At 45.2% G+C, this 26,568-nt stretch overlaps 1 protein-coding gene across 4 annotated transcripts in view; it reads left to right on the plus strand.

The window, feature by feature from the left end:
• SLC2A3 (solute carrier family 2 member 3) overlaps positions 1-16,839 on the plus strand; it is a 30,924-nt gene extending 14,085 nt beyond the window's left edge. The window contains exons 1-10 of one of the 4 annotated variants that reach the window (XM_040574784.1): positions 5,787-5,995; positions 8,788-8,883; positions 10,343-10,503; positions 10,778-11,018; positions 11,207-11,369; positions 12,020-12,207; positions 12,594-12,698; positions 13,115-13,216; positions 13,458-13,661; positions 14,103-16,839. In XM_040574784.1, coding sequence (XP_040430718.1) covers positions 5,981-5,995; positions 8,788-8,883; positions 10,343-10,503; positions 10,778-11,018; positions 11,207-11,369; positions 12,020-12,207; positions 12,594-12,698; positions 13,115-13,216; positions 13,458-13,661; positions 14,103-14,324 — 1,497 coding nt within the window. In that variant the 5' untranslated portion in view covers positions 5,787-5,980 and the 3' untranslated portion in view covers positions 14,325-16,839. Of the gene's footprint in view, positions 1-5,786; positions 5,996-6,542; positions 6,654-6,696; positions 7,480-8,787; positions 8,884-10,342; positions 10,504-10,777; positions 11,019-11,206; positions 11,370-12,019; positions 12,208-12,593; positions 12,699-13,114; positions 13,217-13,457; positions 13,662-14,102 lie in introns of those variants that run through there. The other 3 variants (XM_040574794.1, XM_040574770.1, XM_040574776.1) reach the window with 3 other exon arrangements.
• Positions 16,840-26,568: the final 9,729 nt, after the last annotated feature.

The following is a 26,568-nucleotide window of genomic DNA, read 5'->3' on the forward strand; positions in this document are numbered from 1 at the left end:
TCCCTGCTCCCTGCTTCCCCTCCCCTTGCCCTCCTGCACTACAACCCTTCATACAATTGCTGGGAAACGTACTGTGATTCAGGCCGGATACCTGGGAGCAGATGACAAGATGAAAAATTCCGCCAGCAGTGGCATTTTTGAATCTGCAGCTCTGCTTGTGCCCAGTTATGCGCCAGTGTATTTGTGTGCCTGAGCTGCTGTGTCAATATATCTGTATGTCTAACGTGTGTGTTTGCTAGGGAGTGTGTATGTACAGCGGGTGGGTTTGACTCTGCATACTCCATGTATATGCACTGGATGTGTGCGTAGCTCTCTGTTACTAATGTTGGGGTGTGAGAAGTATGCCGAAATGGGGCCATGAGATAAGGCAGCTGACACTGCTGAAATGCCTCCACCCTATGCCACGGTGTGCAGGCCCAGGCTGGCTCCCCGTGCCAACAGGCAGTATTGCTCACCTCCTGTGCACCTATCGCACTGCTGCTGGGCTGACCAGGTGAGGCATAAAACACCATGCGGAACCAAATGCTTTCTGATCGGTCTCTGTGTGACTGCGAGGTTGCATCCGGTTCAGCAGCTAGACAAATTCTGGTTAAGCAGCTAGACAAAATAGTTTGAGTTCGTCAGACTTCCCATCATCCTTTTGCTCGGCTGGCTCAGTGCCCTGCACGTACTTGAGAGGGTTTATTTTTATGACTTCCACGGAAAAATTGTTTCCCCTTAACAAATAGAATTTTTCCTCCTGAATATAATGTCTTCCTGTGAAATATGAAGTAAAGATTAATTTGGGAATGGTCATCAAAAACAGCCCACTCTGTTTAACCCTCGGGAGAAGAAGGGAAGGGTCAGCTGATGACTCAACTGAACTGCAGCTCTAATTCCCTGTATCCAATACCTTCTGTTCCTCTCCTGGCTTCTTCATGAACCCACCACCCCTCACCCAGCCACTCCCCTAAACCAGGTATATTTTCATATCACTGTGCTGCTTTTCAGGACATTAATAGGAAATTATCTTTTTAATTTTGCTGATTGGTACTTTTTTTTTTTCCTCTACTTAAGCTGATGTTTTAAAATTGAACTTAAGTAGACAGCTGTTTACTTCCATTGCCCCTCAGATTCAGTTTCTTGCTCAGGGTAGAGAAAACCATGGTAAGATCCAGTGGCTGATATATATAAAAACAAACAAACAAAACAAAACAAAACAAAACAAACATAAAAAACCCTCACCAGAGATATTTTGGCCAAAGTTCCTCTTTCCTGCCCTGCAGACTCCTGGTAGCTCAGCCCTGAGCTCCCAGGACAGCCCTGCCAGTGCCACCCACCTTCACAGCACCTTCAGCGTCCCAGTCCTGAGGGCTTTTGAGCAGTTTCAGATGCTCCAAAACAGATGAGTTTCAGCTCATCTGTTTCCTGGAGACACCAGAGGAAAGGAGGCAGAAACGAAGAAGGATCAATACGAAGGGCTGTTGCTTATGAAAGCAACATTTTTAAAGCATTCTGCATGAGTCACCTGCACACACTTCATTATTGCTATCCTTAGATGTGGACTAATGTTAGAATAAAAACTGATGGCACAAGAAAAAGACAAATACACAGATATATGGCTTCTGTCTTTGCTAGAAAGCCTGGTTGCCCTGGCAACATCAATCAGAAAAAAAGTTGGCTTGTGTCCTCGATGCTGGGCCGGAGTCTTTTACCGATTAGAGCAAAAGAAGAGATGAGGCCTAAAGTGTTATGGGGCGTTAAGACTAGGAAAACGTAGATGACTGTCTGGGCTTGTCACGTCTCTCTCGTAGCACAGAGCTGAGCTCAGGAAACAGCCCTCAGTGTGATGCTACAGTTTGCGGTTTACTCTTTTACTCTTCAACATGTTGGTTTCTGCTTTTTTTTTTTTTATTATTATTATTTATGAAAGTTACTTCCTCTTTGCAATTGATTGTTGCAGTATTAGCAGCTTTTGACTTTAGTGATTTGATTGATCAATTAGGTTAATCAAGAAAATTTTCAGAGGCATCAGCTCTGACCTACATTTCACCATGGAAAAGGGAAGGGGTTAAAGATGACTTTGTATTAGTGACACGAACGCTCTAGTGTTGTGTCTGTGCTCTTCTCATTGGGCAATTCTGCAATTTCCTCCTGCACTTCTATCCGCCTGTGTTCATCTTTTCTCCCAATTCATGTTATCCCTTTTCTCACATACTTTGCGGCTGCCTTTTCCTTTCTTTTCTCTCTCTCTCTTTTTTTTTTCCTCTACTTTGCTCTTCTAATCTGTTTTAATTCTTTCTTTCTTTACCTCATTATTCTTTTGTTTTTTGTTTTGTTTTGTTTTTGGCCTTCTGTCTCTCCCTTCCCTCTCTCTCTTTCCACTCTTAAGCTCCTCCTGTCTATGGGCCAACCTATTCCCCACCTATCATCTTGTTTCTCTCTTTTATCTTTCCTTTTTTCTCCCACTCTTTCTCAGCTCCTCTCAACAATGAAGTTACTCACTGTTTGTGGGGGAAGCATCTGGCCCTTGTTGGCTCTTGTTCTCTCTCCTTTGTTCTGAATACTCTTTTGTTATAACACAACAACAGAAAAGCACAAAATCATCTTTCAAGGCAAACACTGCATAATAATTCTCCTTGTCTGTTCTCCTCTTATCTCTGAAGATTTTGTTCTCCACACAAAATAGAAAGAAACACGAGAAAGGATTCACTAAAATTATTTGGAATTTTTATGCGGAACTAAGGAATGGTGAGGAACTTGAGGGGAAAAGGAGACTGGAAAGAGCTTCATCTCATGGGGCAGCCCCACTGAGCTGAAAACTGGGCAGATGTGAAAAAGCAGTTAGTGTAAGGTCAAATGTAGCTTGCCAGGAGCTTGGACAGCAGAGTGATGATGCTGCGCTTGATCAGTTCAAGCTGATCAGACCCTGTTCCCATTAATTACATTATATCATATCATATTTTATTTTATTTTATTAGCACAGTTTTCTGTGTCTTCTCCCATTTGTCCCTTGAGCCAAGGCTTTGTGTATACAAAATTTGTCAAAGAATTGTACCTGTTAGAGCTCCACTGACGTTCTCAAAAAGCCACAGCAAGGTGGCTTTTGTGGGATCACTTTCCAGGTCCAACCTCTAGGATAAATTAATAAATAATTAAAATATAAAATAATAAATAAAAGAACAGGCTTGCTAGTTGTTAGGACTCTCTTAATTCTGAATTCTCTGATAAAAGTAGTTTTTCATGGAAAATGTAGGTTTTCTGGAAACGAAACATTAGTTGGCATGCACTATTTTAGAAATATGAGAGTTCTCAAAGCTAAAATGAATGAAGCTTCTCAAGTGTTCAGTGAGTCCCAGTTCACATAGCTGGTAACAATACTGGTGTATCCTAGTGTGGGGCAACCCGCATGAAGTTCTTCACTTGAAAATCTGGCTGGCTGGCTACTGGTAACCTGCAGTGGGCCTCTATCCTTGTGCACATTGCATAATATGCATGACTATTATATTCACAAAAACAGATTAAGTGTGTAGTTTAAGCTGGTGCACTATCAGATAATTCTGCTAAGGAGGCATTAAGGTACTTCCCCAAAGCTACTCAACAGATGATCTTCATAGGAATGATCTGTCATGTGGGAGGTTCGTGTGTGTCCTAGGACAGAAACAAAACTGATATTTAGAAGGAACAGACTGTGATGCAAGCTTCAAATCTAAATATTTCAGTGCCAGCAGATGAATTCAGACTGGAGGAAAATCAGCTGAAATGGGAGGGTGGGGTATTTTCCCCACATTTCTTAGGGAAATTTGGCTTTCAGTGATGGATTTTAATCTTGTGTCTCTTTTTTACTCCTTTTTACTCCAACAGTTCTGTAAAGATAATGAAATGTCACTAACTGTGTTCTGCATTTGTGTCAGAGAAGCAAATTTCAGCTAAACTTGTATTGCTTCTAAACTGGACTGGCAGTTAAGTATGTGTTTAGATTAATATAATTTAATCAAATTTCAAGATTAGATTAACTTAATCTTCAAGTCTGGATTTCCCAGCACTTGCAATTGAGTCATGAGTCAAGAAGAACGTAGGAGTGATGCAATTTCAGAAGAATGTGTTTTTTTTTTGTTTGTTTTGTTTTGTGTTTTTTTCTTCTGTCCAGAGATTGCCTCTGAAATTTGGAGATGTTTTGAACCTCTCCAAATATGGCAACTTTCCACATTAACCAGTAATTGAATATATTCAGAGCTAATGCCAGGGTTTGAGACATCTGAGTGATCAGATTCAAGGTGGAGTTTGTTATGCTCGCAGATAAGTGGAAAACAAGCTAGGAAAAAAGAAAAATATATGTGAGCCAAGATCAGTCAGACAAAGAGTGTTAAGGAATTAGGACCAGATCTGGCAGCCTGGTAAAAGCAAGGCTACCACGGCTCCTTGCTCCCAGGTGCAGCCACAAACAAGGCTGAGCCTGTATTCTCAGTAGTCACATGCATGAAAACATGCATATACATATACACCACATATACTTATATACATATACTCACCTGCACACCTGCACCTCACTCCAGGGGACCACGGGTACGCGGGCTCCTGTGGCCCATGGTCCCTCTCCAGGAGCTGTCACCCCATGTACACACCCAAAGTGGAGAGTTCCTCACCCAGGAAAAGAGTTAGTAATCGGAGTTAATGGCATGTAAGGACAAAGCGTCCTGATGAGGCACAGGGAAAGTGTACTGGCCAGCCAGCCAGCGCTTTTACATGGGACAGAACCTTTCTTCGCCTTATCCCTCCATTTTCCCGCACTTCTTCCTCCCCAAATGACCTAGATTCTTCCATTTCCCCACCTTTGATTACTTCCTTAACTTCCCATTGCGAGTCCCGTGCAAACCCCAAACACTTCCCCTGCATCCTATGTGCCCCTGTACACGGCAGCACCGCCCTGCCCCGGTCTGAAAGGCGCTCCGACACCTCTCATCCCGATGGCTTTCACACCTGGACAATGAGACTGATGGCTCTCCGGGGGCAGGCCCGGCAGGGAGCCCGCAGTGTCACATCCTCCCAGACCTTAATTTGCCTTCCCCCCTGCCGTGTGCCTGGGGATGGGCCTTTGATGGGCTGATGGCTCCCGTGATGGCCCTGGGAGCAGCTGGGGCAGGGCGTTATTGTGTGTAACCCCCTCTCCCACCGTCATTGTCTCCCGGTGCTCCTTGGTGGGTGTGAGGACAAGCTTTTATCACGTAGCCTAAGAAAGAGGAATGCGCAGTTTTCCCTCGTCCTTTTACACAGCAGTCCTGCTGTCGGGAGTACTGCTTCAACAACAACACAGAAAGCACCCGTGAGGGGACATTGTCACCTCATTTGAACTGTACATTCCTGGTAGCCGGTCTGTGGTCAGGCGACCGTGAAAAAAAATAGCAGAAACGGAATTAAAATGTTGACGTTCGAGTTCCTCGGAACTTGGTGACGAAGGGGATGGTGGGTCCCCAGACAGTTTTTCTTGTTTTGAAAAAATGCCATGTGCCAGCTTTCTCCCCAGCTTCACTTCTACCCGAACCGCTGCCGTTTCCAAAATTTGGACGATTCCGAATACAGCAAAATCCTGCGTCGTTTGACGAGGCCAACTTGATTTTGGGCTTTGACACCAAACACAGCCACACCTCGAGCTTTGCCCCCATGGTTTATAGGTGTGTGGTAAATATATGTATATATATCTATACGTGTGTAAAAACAAGCGAGCAAACAAACACCACGCCCAAACACCCAAAAGCGTTTCTCGCCCTGTGCGGTGGGCAGCGGGGCCGCGACCCCCCCCCCCCATGTGGCGTGGTGCCGCCCCGCCCCGCCCCGTCCCGCGGCGGAGCCCATAAATGCGGGGCAGCCCGCGGGCCGCCAGGCGCGTTGACGCAGGCGTCGCAGAGGGCGGGGCCGGCAGCGAGTGCGCGAGCGGAGGAGCGGAGCCGGCGTTCCGTTAGGCGCGGGGGGAGCGGGCGTTGGGAGCCGTTTGCCGCCCGAGATGGCCGACAAGAAGGTGAGCGCCGCTCGGTGGGGGTGTGCGGCTCGGAGAAACAGCCACGTCTGCCTGGAAGGGAGCGGGGGCGGGCGTGTTGGCGAAGGCTGGATTTATTTATTTAATTGGGAAGACTGCGTTTTTATCATTTTTTAACTTTTTTTTTTTTTTTTATTGGGGGGGGTAGTGTGTTTGTGAAAGCCGGTTGATTTTTATTTTTATTTTATTTTGTGGGGGGGGGGGGAGAGCGAGGATTGATTCGCTGCGATGCGCGTGTCCCCGCGTGACGCTCCCCGCGGTTAATTGGTGTCGATCCAATTAACGTGCGCCCGGCTGGTCCCGGGGCTGCCGGCCGGAGGGAGGGAGGGAGGGAGGGATGGGGGGGGGGGGGGGTTCGTGGTGGCCAGACGGGTGCTGCCCGTGAAGGGGCCCCGGTGGCGGTGCCGCGGCCGGCGTTAAAACCGTTACTCGGTTCCGAGAAGCGAGCGGCACGGGTCGGTTCCTCCTTTCCCCTCCGGAGGCCGTGGAGCCCTGTAGCGGGTGGGCGCCGTGTCCGAGGGCAGGGTGGGGAAGGGGAGCGGCGGATCGGTGCCTGTGCCCGGGGCAGGGTGCGGAGGGGATGGCTCCGGTAACGGAAACGCCGTCCTGAGGGAGGCCGCGGGCCCCCAGCGCCATGTTGGTGAGAGCAGTGGGTAGGGTGAGAGGATGAGGAGGGAAAGGAGCGAGCATCCCGTCAAGGTCACTCGGATCTCGTCAAGGCATCCCGGGGAGGATTCAACAAATTGTGCTGCTTTGAGGCTGCAGTGAAGGAGACGGGAGTTACTGTGCCTGTGGTCGGAGGGGAGGGGTGGCGGTTTGAGTTCTCTGCCGGTGTGTAGACCTCAACCTTGGTTGGGGTGGATGTAGCTGTACTATTTCTGATCTCTGTTTGCGTTTTGGGAAGCGAGGCACAGCGAGCAGTAACAAATGATCCATACATTAGCTCATGGTCTGGCTGGCCCGGGGAGGCTGGGTCAGGCCATGTGATGTCTTGGGTGGTGTGATGCTGGGCAGGAGATGGAGGCGAATAAGCGGCAACACTCCGGAAAATGCATTACGAAAGGTGGTAGTAGAACCAACCTCGTAACTAGCTTATGTATGCGTTATGTAGGCAAGATGTCCCTCCAGAGCAGATACGCTGTAGACCCTGCTGCACCCAGAAGAAAAAGGTCAACCATGACCACTATGACAAAGCAGAGCCTTGAGGGGAAAGATTCTCTTCTGTTGAGTCATTGTGTTGGAAGTGTGGACAGCTGGGCTTTGTCATCCCCTTTGGTATACCAGCTAAGGGGCACCTAGCCTGGAGTCCTAAAAGTGCTTAGATGTCTTAATGGCCTTTTATTGGCATCTACGTGATTTGGAAGAGCTGTGTCCATGTGGTTTTGTGCCACAATTTGTCCTCTAAAATGAGGGGAGCAGTCACAGGGTGGCAGAGAAAAGGCTTGGATCCTCTGGGGTATGTTCAAGTGTGAATTGTACCATGGGAATCATCTGCCCCATGCAAGAATATAGGATCTTGTGTCCTCTGCCTGCGGCATTAACCTTAGTAGGAAGCGACCTCAAACTGAGATATTTAAATGATGTAGGCAGGGGAAGCCATGCATGAGAGCAGTTTCCTTAATTTCTGCTTACTGAGGCCTAGCTGGTAGCTTTGTGGGAGTGTGCAGGCCAGAAGCACCTACATGCCTGGCTTAAAAGATCGGTAAAGGGTAGTGTGAGTGCTGGCAGCCTTGGGAACTGCTGCTTCTGGAGCGAGCTGGAAAATGAGAAATTGCAGGAACTGTGACAGTAGGCCCTATGGCCTCGCATCTCTGCCCTGCCAGCCTTAGGAGAATAATTGGAAAGTTTTGGGACTGTTAAAACTTCTAGAAAAGCTTACAGTCCCTTTTGAGACAAGCACGTGCTTTCAAATAGTGCCAAATTAAGCACTGGCTGTGTAAGTTCCAACTCCTGAGTCACCTGTTCCCCCCTGCCACCCTAACAGAGCTGGCTTAAATGTTGGATTTTTTTTAAAAGGAAAATGTCAGATGCTTTTTATTGACAGTTTAATTTCTCAGTCTATGGGACTTGTGCAGGTTGGAGCTGTTTCCTTTATGGCTGTGAGGGCTCAGCAGTTTTTTAATTTTAATAAATAAAATTTACATGCCCTCAAATTCCAGGGTCTGTGCTTTATTTAAAAAAAAAAACAAAACTCATTGACAAAAACCAAACAACTATTGACTCAGTGTCAAGACAAATAAAGGGAGAAGGTTGGCAGCCTAGGCTCCTGTGCTTATGTGCCTTGGGGCAGGGTTGGGAAGTTCTAGCCTGGGAAAAGCAGACCTGCTGCTGAAGAGTGCAAGTTTTAACTTTGAGTGACTGCCAGTGTAGATCTGGTGCAGATCTGAGAATGTATTGGGGGTGGGGAGAAGGGGGCAGTGGCTTTCTCAGTTGGCGTGAGGAAGAGTCTGACCCTTGTTTCATGATCAGCAAAATCTTTTCTATAAAGCAGATCAGCCCAAAATAACAGCCACTAATGGAGCCAGTGTATTCATTATTAATGAGCTGAGCATAGTTGAATGTCAGGATTTATAAACGTTGGTCAGGCCTTTCTCCTAGTCACCAAACTTCGTTGTCCAGTTGCACCTCTGTTTCCAGGGTCTCTGTTACTGGTGCATACCCTTGCTAGATAAAACCGTGTTCCCATAGCTCCAGGTACAGCTGCATCTTCTGTTTGTGCTCAAGTTGTGTAGAAAGCACAAATAAATTAACCAAACAATTGTCTCTTCCTTCAGAAAATTACTGCACCCCTTATCTATGCTGTTACTATTGCTGCTATTGGATCTCTCCAATTCGGGTACAACACTGGTGTCATCAATGCTCCTGAGAAGGTAAGAGGGAGGATGGGTGAAGTGGGGAAAAATATAGGTATGAGGCTGATGAAAAGAAAAAGGCATATAAATGGTGGGGGGAGCTGTCTATCAAGCAGCTAACAGTTTGGTTCTGGTTTTTGAATTCATGGAAGGAAGAGATTCAAAGGACAAAGTTACTAGGAAGGAGAAAGCAGAGAGTATTAATTTGGAGTGCAGAATGTTGCCTAGATAAAGAAGGGTCCATCTGCCATTTTGTGGAACATCAGCCACTTCAGGGTTTGTCATTTTGTTAGCTAGCAGTTTTGACCCACCCCTCCTTCCCCTTTAGGGCATGCGAGGAGAGGAAACATAATTTGATTCTTCTATTTTAAATACTGCCCTATGCTACCCTGCTCTCCAATCTGTCACAAATTGAGTAACTATCTAGACTGTTGTACAGGTCAGGGGATGAGGCAGGATGTTCTGAGTCAGAATGAACCAGCTGGGGCAGAAGGCAAGTAGTGAGCAGTGTACAGAAATGAGCTGAGAAGGTTGGTAGAGACTGCAGTTGCTCTGGTTTCTCTCAGGGGCCATCTCTCAGACTTCTTCAGTTCAAGTGCAAATTCAGTGCTTGTAAAAGGGTTGTGACTGGGGTATTCTGACAAAATCATATGTTTACACCATAAAAAAAAAAAAGAAAAGATGAAGAAAATGAGAAATGTAGTTTTGTTGTACTAAGATGGTTCCTCTCTCTCAGGAACTGAGTCACTAATACCACATCCACCCCATCTCCGGGAATAGATGTCACATCATACGCTGTTGGGGGGGTAGGCGCTGGGGGTGTCCCCTAGCTAATGTCCTGCTGCCCTCTGCTGGGGGCAGGCACTCTGAGGCTGCATCTCCTTCCTCTCCTCATTATCGAAGAGCATGCCTCAAATTGGAAAAGGCCCTGTTATCTGTTCTCATTCTGTTCCAAGGAACAACGAAGGATTGTTTTGTATAATGCTGCGGTTTTCAGGCTTGCCTCAGTGAAACTTCATGTCTCAAATTATTTCCATTGCAGAGAGCCATTCTCTGCTGCTAAGTTTTTGCTGTTGGCATAAATGTTCCCCTCCGTTCCCTGGTCATGTTTTTCTTGTTCCCTCTCACTCCCATCTCAACCTTAAAAAACATCAGCAGTGACTCAAATCAAGAAACATTCAGAACATAAAGCCACTTTCCTTAACCATCAATGCTTTCTGTTCAGTGAAGCAATCCCTCCCTCATCATTCTGCTACCAGTCTCTGAACTTTTAGTTGAATTTTTAGTTCCTCATTTTTCTATCTTGATCTTTGCTTTGGGTGCCGCCTTGACTTGCTGCATCCTTTTAATCTTTTGTCCTATTCTTGCTGCTTTGACTCCATGAAAACAGAAGACTCCAGAAATATTCTCCCCTCACCCAGTGCAAAATGCCTCTCACAGGATTGTAACCCACTTTACCCCCTGGTTTCTCTTGCAGATCATCCAGGCCTTCTTCAACAGAACTTTGTCCCAACGGAGTGGAGAGGCTGTCTCTCCAGAGCTTCTCACCTCATTATGGTCCCTTTCTGTGGCTATATTCTCAGTAGGAGGTATGATCGGCTCCTTCTCAGTCAGCCTTTTCGTCAATCGATTTGGCAGGTAAGTTGGGAGGAGGGATCCAAGCCATTAGTGACTTCCCATTTAGCAGTGGAGTTCTGGGGAGGAAGAAGGCAGAGGTGAGAGGAAGGGGGAGGAAGAATGTATGGGCTGTGAAAAGAAAGGAATGGTTGCAGGTCAAGGCAGGAGCTGAATGGGAATTACTGTTCTTTTCCTGCTCTCAAGATGAGGGTCATGGGTAGCTTTATCCTCCTCCCCATGGTTTTCCCACTCTATTGCTAGTTAAAGCTCAGCCTTGTTATCTTTACCCTGGCAGGAGGAACTCCATGCTGCTGGTGAACATCTTGGCTTTTGTTGGTGGTGCTCTCATGGCCTTATCCAAGACTGCAAAGGCCGTGGAGATGCTGATCATTGGGCGCTTCATTATTGGCCTTTTCTGTGGTCTTTGCACTGGCTTTGTACCCATGTATATCAGTGAGGTCTCACCCACCAGCCTCCGTGGAGCCTTTGGAACCCTCAACCAGCTGGGCATTGTTGTAGGCATCCTGGTGGCCCAGGTAGGCTTGACAAACTTGATCTTGTACTTAGGGGAAAGGTCAGGTGAGGGAGGGCTGTGTGGGACTGCGACCTTGTGAAGTGGGCTGCATTTGCCGTTGAGTACAATATTTTGTCCTGTCATACTTTGTGGCATAGAGGTAAGGAATTAGCAGATTTAAATCATCTTTTCTCTCCATTTCATGGGTAGATTTTTGGCCTGGAGGGAATCATGGGGACTGAAGCACTTTGGCCACTCCTTCTGGGGTTCACTGTCATCCCAGCAGTCCTGCAGTGTGTGGCTCTTCTTTTCTGCCCTGAGAGCCCCCGTTTCCTGTTGATCAACAAGATGGAGGAAGAGAAAGCACAAGCAGGTAAGAACTCATTTCTGAAGGGGCAGGGCTGTGTTGTGGCTCCTAGCCTGCCCTGAGCTTGAGTGGGAGGCTGGGATTGCCTTTAGAGCCTGTGGTAGACAAGGGTGTGATTCCCAGAGGGCACCAGACCTACCTTCCCATCCTTTAGATTGCACCAATGCCAGGAATTTTGAGAAACCTGGCATCCCAACAGACTCCTGGTAGGATTAAGAAATTAGGAGTGGCAACTGGCCTGATGGGATGAAGCAGGACCTGCTGATGCAGCTTGTCGGCTCCTCCTGAGTGGCAGGAAATAAACTGATGTTTAACAATGAGCTTGGAGGGTTTCCTTCCCCTACCACAGAGGGATGAAATCAGCTCTGGAAAGTGTATGAACAGAATTAGGGATCAAATGTAAGTTAGGAGCACAAATTACATGAACAGTGCCTGGGTTTGGTTTCCATGGTGATTGCAGCACCCTGAATTTTGGTTTGAAAAGATGAGCAACAGCTACATGTAGAGGCTCTTTCCCACAAAGCAGGACCAAACACTGACTTGGCAGGCGATTCTGTCTTCCAAGTGTGCCTTCCCTGAAACAGCAGCGTAGGGATTGGGGGAACCTCCTGTCTTTGCGAGTATTCTACCTTCCACTTCTGGATTCGTCCCTACAGTTCTCCAGAAGCTCCGTGGCACACAAGATGTGTCTCAAGACATCCTGGAGATGAAAGAAGAGAGTGCTAAAATGTCTCAGGAGAAGAAAGCAACTGTGCCAGAGCTCTTTCGTTCTCCAAACTATCGTCAAGCCATTATCATTGCCATAATTCTACAGCTCTCCCAGCAGCTCTCGGGCATCAATGCTGTGAGTTATCTTTCTCTCTCATTTATTGGGCCTCTGGCTGTCCTTGTGGTTCAGGATAGTTGTGCACCACTAATTGTGACAGAACTAGGCTTGCAAAGACCTCTTTTGTGTCTTGACTGGAAAACACTTTTTGTGATACTGCAAGAAATTGCTAAAATGAAACAGATTATATTGGCTTTCATTTTTCCCAGACACCATGGCAAGGCGTTGCAGCCATGCATCAAGTGAATGAAACTAGACCGGAAGCATGCTGTTCTGTGCCGTTGAGTGCTTTTATACTGCTGAGTGCCTGTTGAGACTGTCTCATTAGGCAGAGAATGAGGAACACACTCATAAGGACTGGAATTGTGATGGTATCTGACTTCTGCTTCTGCTTCTCTTTGTAGGTATTCTATTATTCTACAGGGATTTTTGAACGAGCTGGTATTACACAGCCTGTGTATGCCACCATTGGAGCTGGTGTGGTAAACACAGTCTTCACTGTTGTATCGGTAAGTAGAACAGGTCCTTCTGAGAGAAATAACTTGTCTGCATGGGATCTTTCAGGGGATGTGATTGAAGATAACTAGCTGTGCTGTGGCAAAACAATGGGCTAACCATTTGCATATAAAAGCAAAGAGTGCATTAAATGGGAGAAAAAAGAAGAAAAATATCTTTCTTTTAAGAGAAAGGTAGTGAAGGGTGAGGAGTGCTTGAGGGGAAGAGGGAGATTGATTGGAAAAAAGGCAGTAGCAAGAACTGGATAAATGTGTTGAAGAGAGCAACCTGATAAACTGCCCTGAGATCGCTGCTGACACTGAGGACTACAGATAGATGAAAAAGAAGTAGTGCAGCTCACACTGATGGAGGGAGCCTCTTCTGTTCTTGCTGACAGTCACTGATTTTTCTCTTTCTGCCACGTTTCCAGCTGTTCCTGGTGGAGCGTGCAGGACGCAGGACACTCCATCTAGTTGGTTTGGGTGGCATGGCTGTGTGTGCTGCTGTTATGACTATTGCTTTAGCTCTGAAGGTGAGTAATTAGTGTTTTTGTCCAGACTGACCCCAGTGGGGGACCTTTAGGACTATAGCTGTGTTAGAGGGCGGAGGTTGGGTGGAGCATGTGGTGGGGTAGGGGTACAGCATTCTTACTGGAACTGTGCTACTGTGTTCATAATACAACTATGAAAGTAGACCGTGTTAATGGACATTGCATTATGCTGTGCCATGTTTGGTTCTCAAATTGAAGTTTATTGTGTTTTGTTCCCTTGCAGGACACTGTGGAGTGGATCAGATACATCAGCATTGTTGCTACTTTCGGCTTTGTAGCCCTTTTTGAGGTTGGCCCTGGTCCTATCCCTTGGTTTATTGTGGCAGAACTCTTCAGTCAGGGCCCACGGCCTGCAGCCATGGCAGTGGCTGGTTGTTCTAACTGGACCTCTAATTTCCTGGTGGGAATGCTCTTCCCCTATGCAGAGGTAAGGACCCGGTTTGCAAAGTATTGCAATTGTGCTGCAGCATTGGAATAGGTGTTGAGTGGTTGTAGAATCTCCAGCCTTACCAGCCTGATCTCTTTGAAGTTGGCCCTGCTTTGGCCAGAGGGCTGGGACAATCTTTTCTGGTGTTCTGGTTGTTGTTGATTTAGAGTGTGGCTAACCATATGTCCTGCTTGGTTACTGCTTGTAGCCTAGAGCCATCTTAATTTAAAGGCTTTCCCTTTAAAAGCCTTAATTTTGGTCACTTCAAGAGTGTTAAAGCATTTCAGAAGCCTACATCAACCTGATCAGTAGAAAAAGATCTTGTTTGAGGACAATTCAATAAAGGGTGTTGGAGTTTTGACATGTCAACAGAAAATGGCCTTGCATTTAGGCTTATGATTTTTTGCAAATTAAAGCCTCCTGCTTTTGTTCTCATTACAGAAACTGTGTGGACCCTATGTCTTCCTTATTTTCCTTGTTTTCCTGGTCATCTTTTTTGTCTTCACATACTTCAAAGTGCCGGAGACCAAGGGCAGGACATTTGAAGACATCTCCAGGGGCTTTGAAGGACAAGCAGAAACCAGCCCCACAACCTCATCACCTGTGGAGAAAAACCCTATGGTGGAGATGAACAGCATAGAACCTGACAAAGAAGTTGCTTAAGATTCATGACACGCCCCTTCTTTGACTCTTACATTCTCAAAGAGTCATTAAAGGAATGAGCAAAGAAACCGTGAGAACTGGGACGATTTTTTCCCCCCCCGACTGCTGCTATTGTCTTTGCACCCACATATTCTCCCACTCCCCCCCCGCTATTCTGCCAGGCTTACCAGCATTAAGCAAATCTGATATCAAATCTCATTGTCAAAATACTGGAAGGTGCCTGGCACTCTAGCAAAAATAATCTCATCTTCTCTGCCACAAACATCAGGTGAATGGACAACAGCTGGCAATATTTTTGCTTTTCTCACCTGTAACTGCTATTTGGGATTAACATACTTGTGCATGCAGTGACCATAATGTAACTTAAATACTATTTTTGTAGTGAGTTAAAGTTACCCACTAAACAAGTCCCCTGCCCTTTGAGTCTACTCTGTATGTGTGTGTGCAGTGTGCACTGGAATTTAACAAGCCTACCAAAAAGCCATCTCCTAGCTTTTTCCTATCCAGTGTGCACTTTTTCAGCCTCAGGAAAAAGGGGACCAAGTTACATGCATATTTTTTTCCTGTTCTTTTGTTTTTTGTATAGACAGACTGGGAACATACTTTTACTTAAGTTTATTTATTTGTATGTCACTTTGTAAATATTTATTTTTTTAATGGTGTACAAAAGTGTACAGATAAAGAAATTGAAAATGTTTAAGACATAGCTATTCTAATGGAAGACGCTGTAGACTTGAGGTGCAATAAAACTGTAAAGGAGAAATACAGTACCAAACAGTAAGACAGGTGTTTTAGATGGTAGATCAGAGCCAATTTTGCACATCACCTTTAAAAGTTACTTCTGCCCTTTGGGAAGAATCAAATAATTGATCAGTACTGGTGAGAAGAGGTAAACTTGTTTATCAACCAAAATCCCTGTGTCATTTGGGATATTTTGAGTGGTGATTTTAAAATTTGTTCTGAAGTGCTACTTGGAAAGTGTGGTATTGCTGCAAGGGGATGTTGTTAGTTTATACATCAGTTAAGCATTTAAGTTAAGCAGTAGGGATGAATGTGGGTGGTAACTGCAAACCACAAGGTGAGTTTTTTTTGCCTTGCCTTTTTGACTTCTCTGCTATATTCCAGTAGGCCAGGAAGTTTGAAAATTGCAGATTGTGAAACATCTTTGGAATATAGTTTTTAACCTCATACAACTTATGTGACAATTATAAATACTGAAGGCACATAATGTAACTCTTGTAGACACAACTGGTCAGTTACAGCATGTGTAGGTTCATAGAGGTTCATAGAGATGCAGGAGTAGACAGCAGAGCTACTGGAATATGTTAGCTTAGTCTGAAAGATCTATAGTACTCAGTCTGCTGTTGGTTGTAGGCCAAATGTTTTTGCCCCTTGTGTCCTCTGGAAGATCTGCATGATGTTGCAATGCCCACTGTTGTCCAGTGTGTTGTGTAGATGTGTGCAACTGTCTAACATTGCCTGTTAGATGGGATATGGCAGACAAAAATGGTACATTGTAAGTAATGGTCTTCCCTTTGTCTCATTGCTAGGCAATCAAGTGTATGTATATACACAGATATCAAGCTATAGTTGCAAACTATCACAGCTCATTTTAGGAAGGCAAAAAGTAATGCATGCAGTATCTTCTGTTATCAAGGGTTGGTACCGTTGCTTCTCTGACTGCAGTGTTCTGAGTCTGGGCCTGCACAAGCTATCTAAAAACTAGCAAAGGGGTAGCTACGATTTCAAGCTCCTGTTCTTAGACCTGCATTTTCTGTTGTCTCAATCAAATTGAAGTCTACCTGCAAACTCACATGAGAGTTCATCACTGGACATCCTATAAAAGAAGCATGCCCCCAGATTTCAAGGTGGGTAAGAGGAAGAAGAAAAGGCTTAGAAAGGCAGAAGTGACAGCAAAATTGTGGTAGCATGGATAACCCAAACATTGACAACATTGTTTTGGAGCAGGTTAAAGTTCCCATCAAAGTATATTCTGGGAGTGCCTGTGGCATTTTCTGTAACTGGTGATGAGATTTTTCACCTTCCCTAATGAAAAACAGTTGCAGAGATCAGTAAAATTTGCTGCTGTGAAATACTTCCTGTGATGTTATTTAAAGTACTCCCACCTTTGCACAATGTTATCCTATTACATCCAATTTTCCCTTGCTTTCCATCAGCCTTCTCTATCAGGTATTTATTCTCAGAGGTATTATATGACTACCCTCACTTCCAACTTTCATATTTTGGCTCAGTTATACAGGTTGTGCCCTTCCCTTAAGCCTCCAGCACTTGCAGAGATATTTCCATATGGACATCTGTGTTTTAGGAAATTCCTCCTACAGCTGTGCATAAGAGCATTCCCCACTTTGCATTAGAGATGTGTTGGCTTGGACCAAAATGTGTAGGTCTTCCTCACATGGTATCTCATTGTTCTGTAATGGCATTGTGGATATTTTGGATGGTTTTTATAAGCTTATTGTGACTGTTTAATGTTTTTAAAATAAAAGTTACAATCTAAATACCTGTTCTGGGTTTTATCTGTACCCTCTAGTTCTGTTTCCTACTACTTTATCCTAGGCTGCATCCTGTAATGTTCTAAGCTTCTGCTTGGTAATCTCTGGCTAGCCCAGCATCTTGGATTTGCTGCTTTATTCTAGTGGTAAAGGGGCTGCTTCATGCTTACTACCTTAATGAATTCCCTTACTCCTTTTTTCTTAGTAGTTAAGGATGTGTTTCTCTGATTCTTGTTAGCTCAAATCCCCTAAGCAGGGCCTTCAGTGATACTTCGCCAGTTTTTTCTCAATAACAAGTGGAGAGGAGAGTGATTGGAGGTTAGAAATGCCTCCCTCCTTCTGGCAAGGGTCCTTTATGCCCCACTCAGGTTTTACATCTGTAAACACCGTTTTAAATACTGTTCCACAGTGGGTGTGTGGAAGGAGCAGAGGGTGGCAAAGAACTAACCTCACTGCCTGGGGAGAGGCCACTTGTCAGAAACTGCTCCCTTAGCTCAGGGGCTGTGGCATTCTTGACAGTGGCAAGTCTGTGCTGATCTCCACAGCTCTTGCATGTGGAGTACTGAGCACCCCACCTATTCCCATGAGGCAATAAGTTCTGGCTGTAGTGCAATTCTTTCTCCACCATACAGCCTGAGGGGTCTGTATCTGTTCCACGGAACTATAAACTAAGAACAGTTCATCAAAATGTATAGAGATAAAATCCTTCAGATGAAGAGGATGGAGGAAAGTGAGAAAAAAGGAAAATGAAGACAACACAAGATATGTTAGAGCTAGAATCGGACTAGTTCAACCTGTCCGATGACAAGAGTCAGAAGACAGGCTGCACAAAGTGTGCACATCAAGTGGTTTGAGTGCTGGAAGGTGAGCTCTTCTTAGTTGAAATGTTCATCCCATTAAACCAGTGCGTAGGCAGTTTTCATGGCTGCCACAACCCCCCACGAAAAAGTCATTCAGCTCTGAGAGGGGTCACAGGTGTCAGAGGTCAACTTGGACAGGTAAGTCTTTGAGACTGCACACAGAAATTTGTTTTGGCTTGCTAAGTGCATGTGATGCTCCAGAGAACTTCAAGGCATAGTGTAGGCCTCTAAAAATTGTTAGTCCCCAGAGCAGTGTGTGTGATTAAGGTTCAGCTGAAGAAGATGCTGTTGTGATACTATCCCCACATTATTTCTTGGGGGTACTCAGAGCTGGTGAAATATCAGCTCTGGTGGGAAGCACAGTACTCTAAATCTTTGCATCCCCCACCTTAACTGAACCTGAAATGGAGCAAACGAAGGAAGACAACACAAAGGAATAGTGAGATAATGGAAGAAGTGAAACTTTAATGAGAAATTTAGTTCTGGAGGATCAATGGAGAACCCTTCTCAGAAACCATTGCTGAGTAGATAAGAGAAGGTCCCTAAGGGTCACAGGTGAAGCTGCACTTATATCAAACACACCAAAGGTTTCTGTGCTATTTTATAAGCTGGAGCAAGATAGTGTGTCACGGCATCACTGCAAACGTTTGTCACTTTTTGTGTGTTTATTTCTGATGAATTCCTGTGTATAAGAGACAAGAAAACCAGTTAGTTTTTGTGAAAAGAAATGTGAAAACACAATTTATCGGAGCTAAATTTCACAGGTGTTTGCCCTCTGCACATATCTTTGCATTTGATTTTATGTTCTGTTTTAAGTTCCAGACATCTTATTAGCTAGAGAGACTATGGGGATGCTCTTTCTCCTTTGGGAAGGTTCCAGGGTGAGAGCCCAAGCAGTGCTGCAGTCTTACCTCCAAGCAAAGCTGTTAAGCTTTGCTTTCTTCAGTGGATAGGATCATCAGAACTCCCTAAAGAAGGAATATTTGTCACTTTGTTGAGGGGACTGCTACATCATCAGTTTCGCTGGAGAGGAAGGAAGGTGCTGTGAAGGTGTGTATGAACAGTCTGCTGATGCTACTGTTGTGGGACCATGATGGAGGAGCAAGAGAAGGTACCGCTGTACAACATTCTTTCCTGCTGTACACATAATCAAGAAGGTCCTGCCAACAGGTGGATCAAACACATACTGAGCTGCACAAAAAATATACACCTCTCTGACTCTTCCTTTTTTTTCTTTCCTATTTGTTGTTGCTTATTGTTGTTGTTTGTTTTTGTGGACTAGACCAAGGACACAGTTCCAAGGTTTTCTTCATTTTGAGAGTGACTAGATCTCCCTTTGATGACACTTGAGATGCTTACTGGAAAACCTGATGTGCATGGCTTTTGTCTGTCATGCTTACTGTTTAACCTGGCCCTGTCTTTACAATGTGGGATACCAGACAAGACAATTGTCTTCACAGTATATTTCAGGGACATTAGGTTTGCTTAGACAATGGAAGAAAATAGTTTTGTTTCTTAAAATATATCTTGATAATACAATTCATTTGGTGCTACCTAAAAGCATGCAACATTTAATGTAGGCAGACTGTGTAACTTCTAAAACAATTTGCTTGCTGTGTTAGACCTTGATTCTACACTGCATACCAATAAAATACACAGTTTACATGAATTGTCTTCTGCTACTCCAAGAGACACAGCCTCAGCATGTCTGATAGACATATGACTGACCTGTTAAGTTTTTCTGCTTGCATTGCACAACCATTTCTTGTTTAGCAAATGGTCACATGGAGCTGTGTGTGGCAGTCACATTGGTGCACCAGTCACTGTGACATCTAGTGTGGGACCACTGCAGATCATGTACTGACTGCACATGTACTGTAGCTTATGACTCATGGGCATAAGTTAATCAATTCTTGAGGTTAAAGGGAAATACAGGTGTTCTCTCTACAGTGAACGCTGATGGGAAACTTTGCAGGTGAAACAAACAGCAATGTTAGAGCAACAGAGTTCCTAGCAGTGGGAAATAAACTCTTGGTCTGCAAAGTTTGGCTTCTGCTTTCTTGAAGGAGGGTGTCAAAAGCTAGGCACTTGATTGCCACAGCCACGAAGAAAAAGTATCTGGTGTATGGTTTGTGGTTGTGAACAATTCAGCTGCACACAAAGTGTTTTCTTGTTCAAAGTAGGGCATTAAAAGTACAAGCCAATCTACTAGGGATAAAAGTATCTCTGTTTAAACCTACCTTTTCCTCTCTATTCCAGTTTTTGAAATAACATAATCTGAAACAGTGTTCTTCTGTCTGTCCCTGGCTCCTTGGCAGTAGGCTGGCCAGCCATGCAGATTCTGTCTGCTCTCCCTCCTCTGCTACTTCCATTCCCCTTTTGCCCAGAGACCTCGTGTCCTTTCTTGTTGTTGTCAGGAACATGGACTGGCTGCTAAAGGGACAGTGCATTACACATAGGGCTGTGAATCACAGTATCACTGCTGAAGGCAGCAGTCCCCTACAGCATGCACTTTTTGCTTTTTTATGCATCAGGATATTACAATTCTTCACCCCTCAGAAGTCTCAAGAATAAATGCTCTCTAAAAGGATATGATTACCCAGTGAGGAGATGCGTTCTTCCTTATGCCACTGTCAAATTTGGGAGCAGGCAAAAATGGTAGCAGTATATAGCTGCACAGTCACTGTTTTAATCTTGTATCTAGGATTAAAGAACACTTCCATGGGAGACCTGAGAAAGGTTTTAGAGATCTCAGGCATAAACAGATGTGACAGTGAAAACCAGATGTGGTCTTGCAAAAACAAGAATGAAATACTCAGAGGTGTTTTTTGTTGTTGTTGTAGTTTATTTTGTTTTCCTCTTTTCTTACAAAACTCTGGAGAATGAGGTGCTGATGACCTGTTGGAGAAGGTAGACAAGACATCATAACCATTGCTACCATTCTCAGTGTAAACACTCTGCTATTAGGGATCAGTGCTGCAGGTGGCTTTACTATGACCAGTAGTCTCATAGACAAAGAGGGAGCAGTGACTCAGGGAATGAGGAGGGACTGGAAGAGAGTTTTTAGCAGCTGGGTCTGTGTTGATCATAAGGAATAAAATGTGTTTCTGGACGGAGAACTTGAGAGGGACAGGTGGTAGATTTATATGAGTGAATATACATTGAAAAGGACTTATAACCCCGCTATGTCTCCTTCTCCCTATTTGCCTTCTCAAATGATTCCTCAAAAAATTCCTTCAGAATTGTCCTGCTACCTGAAGTTCCCCATTACATTCATCACACTAGAAATGGGAGCCATAAATGCCCTCCTCTCCATATTTCCTGTATATACCTTTAATGCCAGCTCCTCGTTCTCAGTAGATTGGGATGGAAACCAAACCAGGGAACCATAGGGCTTCCTTGCTATGAGGAATCAACAGTGACTTACTCTGTGAAGAAGTGACTTATTCTTTCTCAGGGGTCAGGAAATGGACCAATAACTGCTCTGGGGAACCATCTCCAGCTAGTCCAGATCCATACTAACCTGCAGACATGGACATACTGCAGTTTTCTCTTTTACCGCTCAAAGACTGATCCACCTTTCTAGTGTTGTTCTATCCTGTTCTGTGCCACAGTACATGGAAAAATGCTTAGGCAACCTTTATGGCCTTCTGTCTTAGCTCCTGCCTTCTACACTGAAGCTTCCTGCCAGCTGATGCTCCATGGCCATCACCACACAAGCCAGAAGCTTGCTGGATGTTTCTTAAGGAACAGCCTGTGACCATTCTGCATGAGCTGAAGCTAGTTTGCAACCTTTCTTCCTCACTCTATCTGCCAGGTTATGAATTCTCCACTGGCGCATCCTCTGGTCTCATGCAACTTCCAAGTATTTCATGGATAAATGCATCCCTATGGATTAGAAAAACAATATTCAATGGATATACATCTGCAGAACATCAGCAGAACATCAGAAATACCTGGTGGCAAAACAAATAGGTTGGTACGCTACTTCCATTTCCAGATGTTCATAGTGGTTGAAGGAAATCTGCCAGTATTTGGCCAGTTGGTTATGGCTTTGTATAACCTGTCTAGTTTCTTCTCTGCCTCCAGCTGAAACTCCATTGCTACAGCACATTTTAATGCACAATCAACTAGTATAGGTGTTATGTTTAACCTTTCTTATTTATCCTACCCTGTGTCAGAGTGCTGAAGAGTGTGATGGGTTGCATAGGGCACTCTTTGTAGAATGTCACCGTGCCAGGACACCAGTGTGGGTAATTGTATAATACACTGTATAATAAGTATCCCATTCTCCCTTACAGGGATAATTTACATCTTCCCATTTCCCAGTATGCAGACTAGTGGTTTGCTTCCACCTTCCAAAGGAGTATGATCTTGGAGACAATATCTACAGAGTAACTCATGTCAGTGTATATTACATCAACCACTCCCCCCTAATCCACATAGCTGTACTTTTATTTCAAAAGGTGGTAAAGTTTGCCCTTGAACAGTCAGGTCCCTGAAGGCAAAAATTATCAAAAAGGCCTCATATGTGAGAATCCTTGAAAGCAGCATGGCTGAAGAGAGCTTAACAAAGCAAGGCAGAGTGGTTGGTATTTAGTGTTAGCTAGCTGTTGGCTGAGTAGGAAACCCCACTCTTGGGGGTTCCCTCATGGGATCATGACTGTAAGGGTGGATTGGGAGCAGATAGTTGTGAGGCAGAGGAAACAAAGTCTATTCTATCTCCTACAACAAACTGTAGCTCAGTACCTTCTGCCTCCCAGCAGTCTTTGTCTCTGTCACCATGCTCCATCCAAACTGGTCCTTTCACGCCTATCCAAGATCACTCTGTGGTTACAAAAAGATGGCTGCCAAGAATACTGGGATGGTGGGAATAAAAAAAAAACAACTACAGGCAGCTTTGGAGTAATGTGTGTATTGAAGGATAATCTTGTTCTATCAGTCAGATACAGGACTAGGGCATCTGTGGGTAAAGCAGAGCTTGAATTCTGAGAGCAGTTGGTACTCAGCTGAGAGAAGGATGGGGAAACACCAATGTGCTGGCAAATATATTGGATAAGCAACAGTAGGGCGAGTTTGCTGGTTAAAAGCAGACAGGAACATCACAAGACATCATTTGTCTGGAGCATGTACACACTTCTGACAGGTGTAAGATTAGAGGCAAGGGAAAACTGGAGGAGACTGAATGGAGAGGGTTGATACGTGCTGTTTTGAGTGCAACAAAATGCTGCGATGGTGTGTGTTTCCTCGTCTGGGCTTTTAACCTGAGACACCTCATTGGAAGAAGGGATAACAGGGTGAAAGTTCAGGAAAACATAAGGAGGTAGTTCACCCAGGTCTGACTACGAGGTGGTGCTCTGCATGCCGGAGTCGAGCTGAAACTGCTAACCGTGCTCTCTGGTTGTGAGAAAACCTCGCCAGCTTCAAGCAGGACAAGCTGACAGTGCCATCTCCTGGTCAGTGCCTGGAGCACCAGAAACTAGCTGGTTCTGGGGCTGATCTTGAGCAAACCACTTCCCCTCCTTGCAGCTGGATATTTTCATGAACAAGATGGTCCCAGGGAAGGCAGTGACCAGAGCTCATGCCCATCTAAATTAAACCTTGACATCGTCAAATAAAGGGTTCAGAGCTACCCTCAGGTTGGCAGTTACTGCTGAAAGGAGAGGATGGACAAATATTGCCTGTGCCTTTCCATGAGACTCTGTCTTTCCCACTGAGTTTCCGCAAACAGGCATGACATTTTTTCACTTCAGTTCTTTTTACCATGGGACTCCCTGATCTGTCCTGGTCCCATTTCCACCTGTATTACTGTATTGTATTGTGTTCCCACAGAAACTGTACTTCCTTTGATAAATCATCACATTTTAACAGTGACCACTGATAAGGCAAATGGGTATGGTGAGAGAAGGTGGGCAGCCTTTGACAATTTCCAATAGGAACACAATAGCTGTGTTTTCATGAAGGCACGAATGCAATATCATTAAGGTTGTGTCTTACCAGCCATGAGGCTTGATTGCAAGTGCCCCACAGGATGTGAGAAGGCAGCCTCTGCAAAAAGTTATTCACATCCTGTAGAGTAGAAATTAGGATGCCCATTTTTTCTGCAGAATGGGTTTTCACAGGAAGCCAAGACGAAACATGACTAAACCACACAATTTTCACAGAGCAAGAACAGCTGGGATTTATTGTCAGCTACTTGCAGAAATAGCTCAGGGAAAACTGATAAATGCAGGCCTATTGATTGCCACAGCCAGGAAGAATGGGTGGACATATAAAATGCAGCTGGCTCAGCTAGACTAAAGCTTATCTGAGTAGTGTGTCAGAAGCAGCCTTTCCCTACACACAAAGTATAAAGCTCTATCCTCAACCATTAGGTAATGCAAGACAAGGTCCTGAGAAAGAGAACTGTCCAAGACATATGCCAGCAAAGCCCAGTCCTGACAGAAACCATGGTTGCTTTGAAATCTGCAAGGGCTCATCCATCTCCGAAAAACTGTTACTGCAGAAATGTTGAAATAAATGTTTTTCAGCTTCCTTATTTCATGCCCCAGTCAAAAGCTTTTCAGAGTGAGCAGCATCAAGAGCACCTTTACTCTTTGACCTTTTTCTCATTCTGATACAGGAATAATATTCATGCTCATCATACATAGCTCATAGCCACTACAATCCAAAACAGGAGAGCAAGCAGGACACTAAAATCACTCACTGTAGGGGAAAGACCACAGTCCCCAGGGTGTCCTTCCTAGACTGAAGCCAAAAAGTGATCCAGGAATGGGCACACCCAAAGAAACTCTCATTGGCAGCAGATATACAGACATCAGGTGTATGTGCTTGTGCAGTGTCCTGACACCAAGGAGTCTGTGAAAGCACAGCACAGCTTTTAGTTCATCATCCCCTGCTATTGTCTGCTATGGAAGGGCAAGTTGGTGAAACAGAGGCACCAAGGGAATTGGTTTATACTGTTCCTGGTGCCAGCGCAAGGGGCTGCAGGAGGTGTGTGGTGGCTGAGACGCTCTGGGAGCCAAAGGTGCCATGTGCCCTGCTACCAGGCTCCTAGAACTGTCTGCACCCTAGAAGGTTTTGGAGCATGGCCATGAGGACCACATATCTGATGTGTGGTTTGTGGGTGTGAATAATTCAGTTGCATAGACACAGTATGCTTGATTCTCTCCAGCAGTGTAGTGACAAGGTACAAAATGTCCGTACAGCCAGCCAGGTCTCATGATGCGGCCTAGGGAGGTCTTCTGAGATCAGCATTATTGATCGCAAAATGCAGACCTTCATGGGAAAGTAGGGCAAAAGCTGAACCACTGCACAGCCTTGCACCTGTGCCTGGCCATGCAGTAGAGAGAATCAACATTTTCACCAGCTTCACTGATGACTTACCTCCCACACCACACCCTGTGGGGATCTGCATGGCAAAGGGGGTCACAAATTTTGCTAACCTCCTCTCCTCCTCCCAACATGTAATGGCTTTTCTTGCTCTTCACAGGCTCCTCACATATCCATCTCTCAACTTATACCTTTGGGAATTACTGTCCACTTTCACATGGCTGACATCTCCTCCCAACTTTAGGAAGGACAGGTATGGATGAACTGAAAGTATGGATGAAGGTATGGCAAGCCTCCTTGTGGAGGTTGGCTTGCATTACCTATCTGGCTCTGGGCTCTCTGTTGTAACTCAAGGACTTTCTTGTGACCTTGACCTTCACATGGTCCTTCTCTCTACCACGTGGCATTTTCTGATGCCCCCATTTCCCCTGTAGCTCCTTCTGTCTCTGTCGTGTTGTTGGATCTGCCTCTAAACCAGCAGAACTGAGAGTGACCCGGTATTACAATCCCTTACACCTCTGGGAGCTTCTCCATATTTTCCCTGATATTTCAGCCCATTCCTACTGCTCTACCCCACTTCTCTGTGGGGATATTACGTCAATGAAGATTGCATGATGACCATGACCCGAGGGTGCTCCCAGTGCCTCCCCTGTGCACACCAAGTACTCCTGGAGCGCCAGGCCACCCCTCGAGCACCGCTGCTGCCAGGGTGAGGATGTGGCCGTGCAGGGAGGCCAGCAGGCCGCGGCCTTCCGAGGGCTTTGCTTTCTGTGGTCACCCGGAAGATTTTTGCATCGTGCCTTTGCTGCTGTGAGCAAAAGGTACTCCTTCACGCACGTCCCAGCATGAGTAATGCAGCCTTTTAAAAGCTCTCCTGCCTTTTTCATGCTGATATTTCCACTGGCTGCCTGCCTACCACTCTGTTGTCTTCCCAGCAAGTTAACATTACCTCCCCCAAAAATGATTGCCTTTGGGCCACGAATTACTGTCTTCCTCCCAAGGTGTCTCATTCTTGCTAGAGTGCAGCAGCCACGTGGAAACACCAGATACCATGTGCCCTCAGTGGAGGGTGCTGACTGTGCTACCCTCTCTGTAGCATGGAAACATGCCTGGTTTTTTTTGGCAACACACTAGGAGCATGTATGTCTCCCGGGTGTCTCGCCAGTAGCGACTACTCCATATAGATGGTTGCCAACCACTCACCCACAAACTTTCATTGCAAAGTTTAGACTAATCTGCACTGCAATTATCAGTAACGTTTTCTTAGACCACCTGATGGCTCAAAGAAGCAAATCTTGACTGCCCATGCCAAAGCACAGGGCTGCTCTGAAATATGAACCCCAAGCCAACCTTACTCAAAACATTCAACGCATACACACAGTGCCCCGCAGCCCTCAAAACAAAACAAAACAAAACAAAACCAAAACAACAACAACAAAACACTCTAATTCACAACCCAGAACATAACACTGCTCAGCAGCACTTCTGTGCCACCCCCCCATCCCACCCCAATATACGCCTGGGCCACAACTACAGCCT

This window comes from Cygnus olor, chromosome 1 (assembly GCF_009769625.2).
Source record: "Cygnus olor isolate bCygOlo1 chromosome 1, bCygOlo1.pri.v2, whole genome shotgun sequence".
In the NCBI taxonomy this organism is placed as follows: Eukaryota; Metazoa; Chordata; class Aves; order Anseriformes; family Anatidae; genus Cygnus; species Cygnus olor.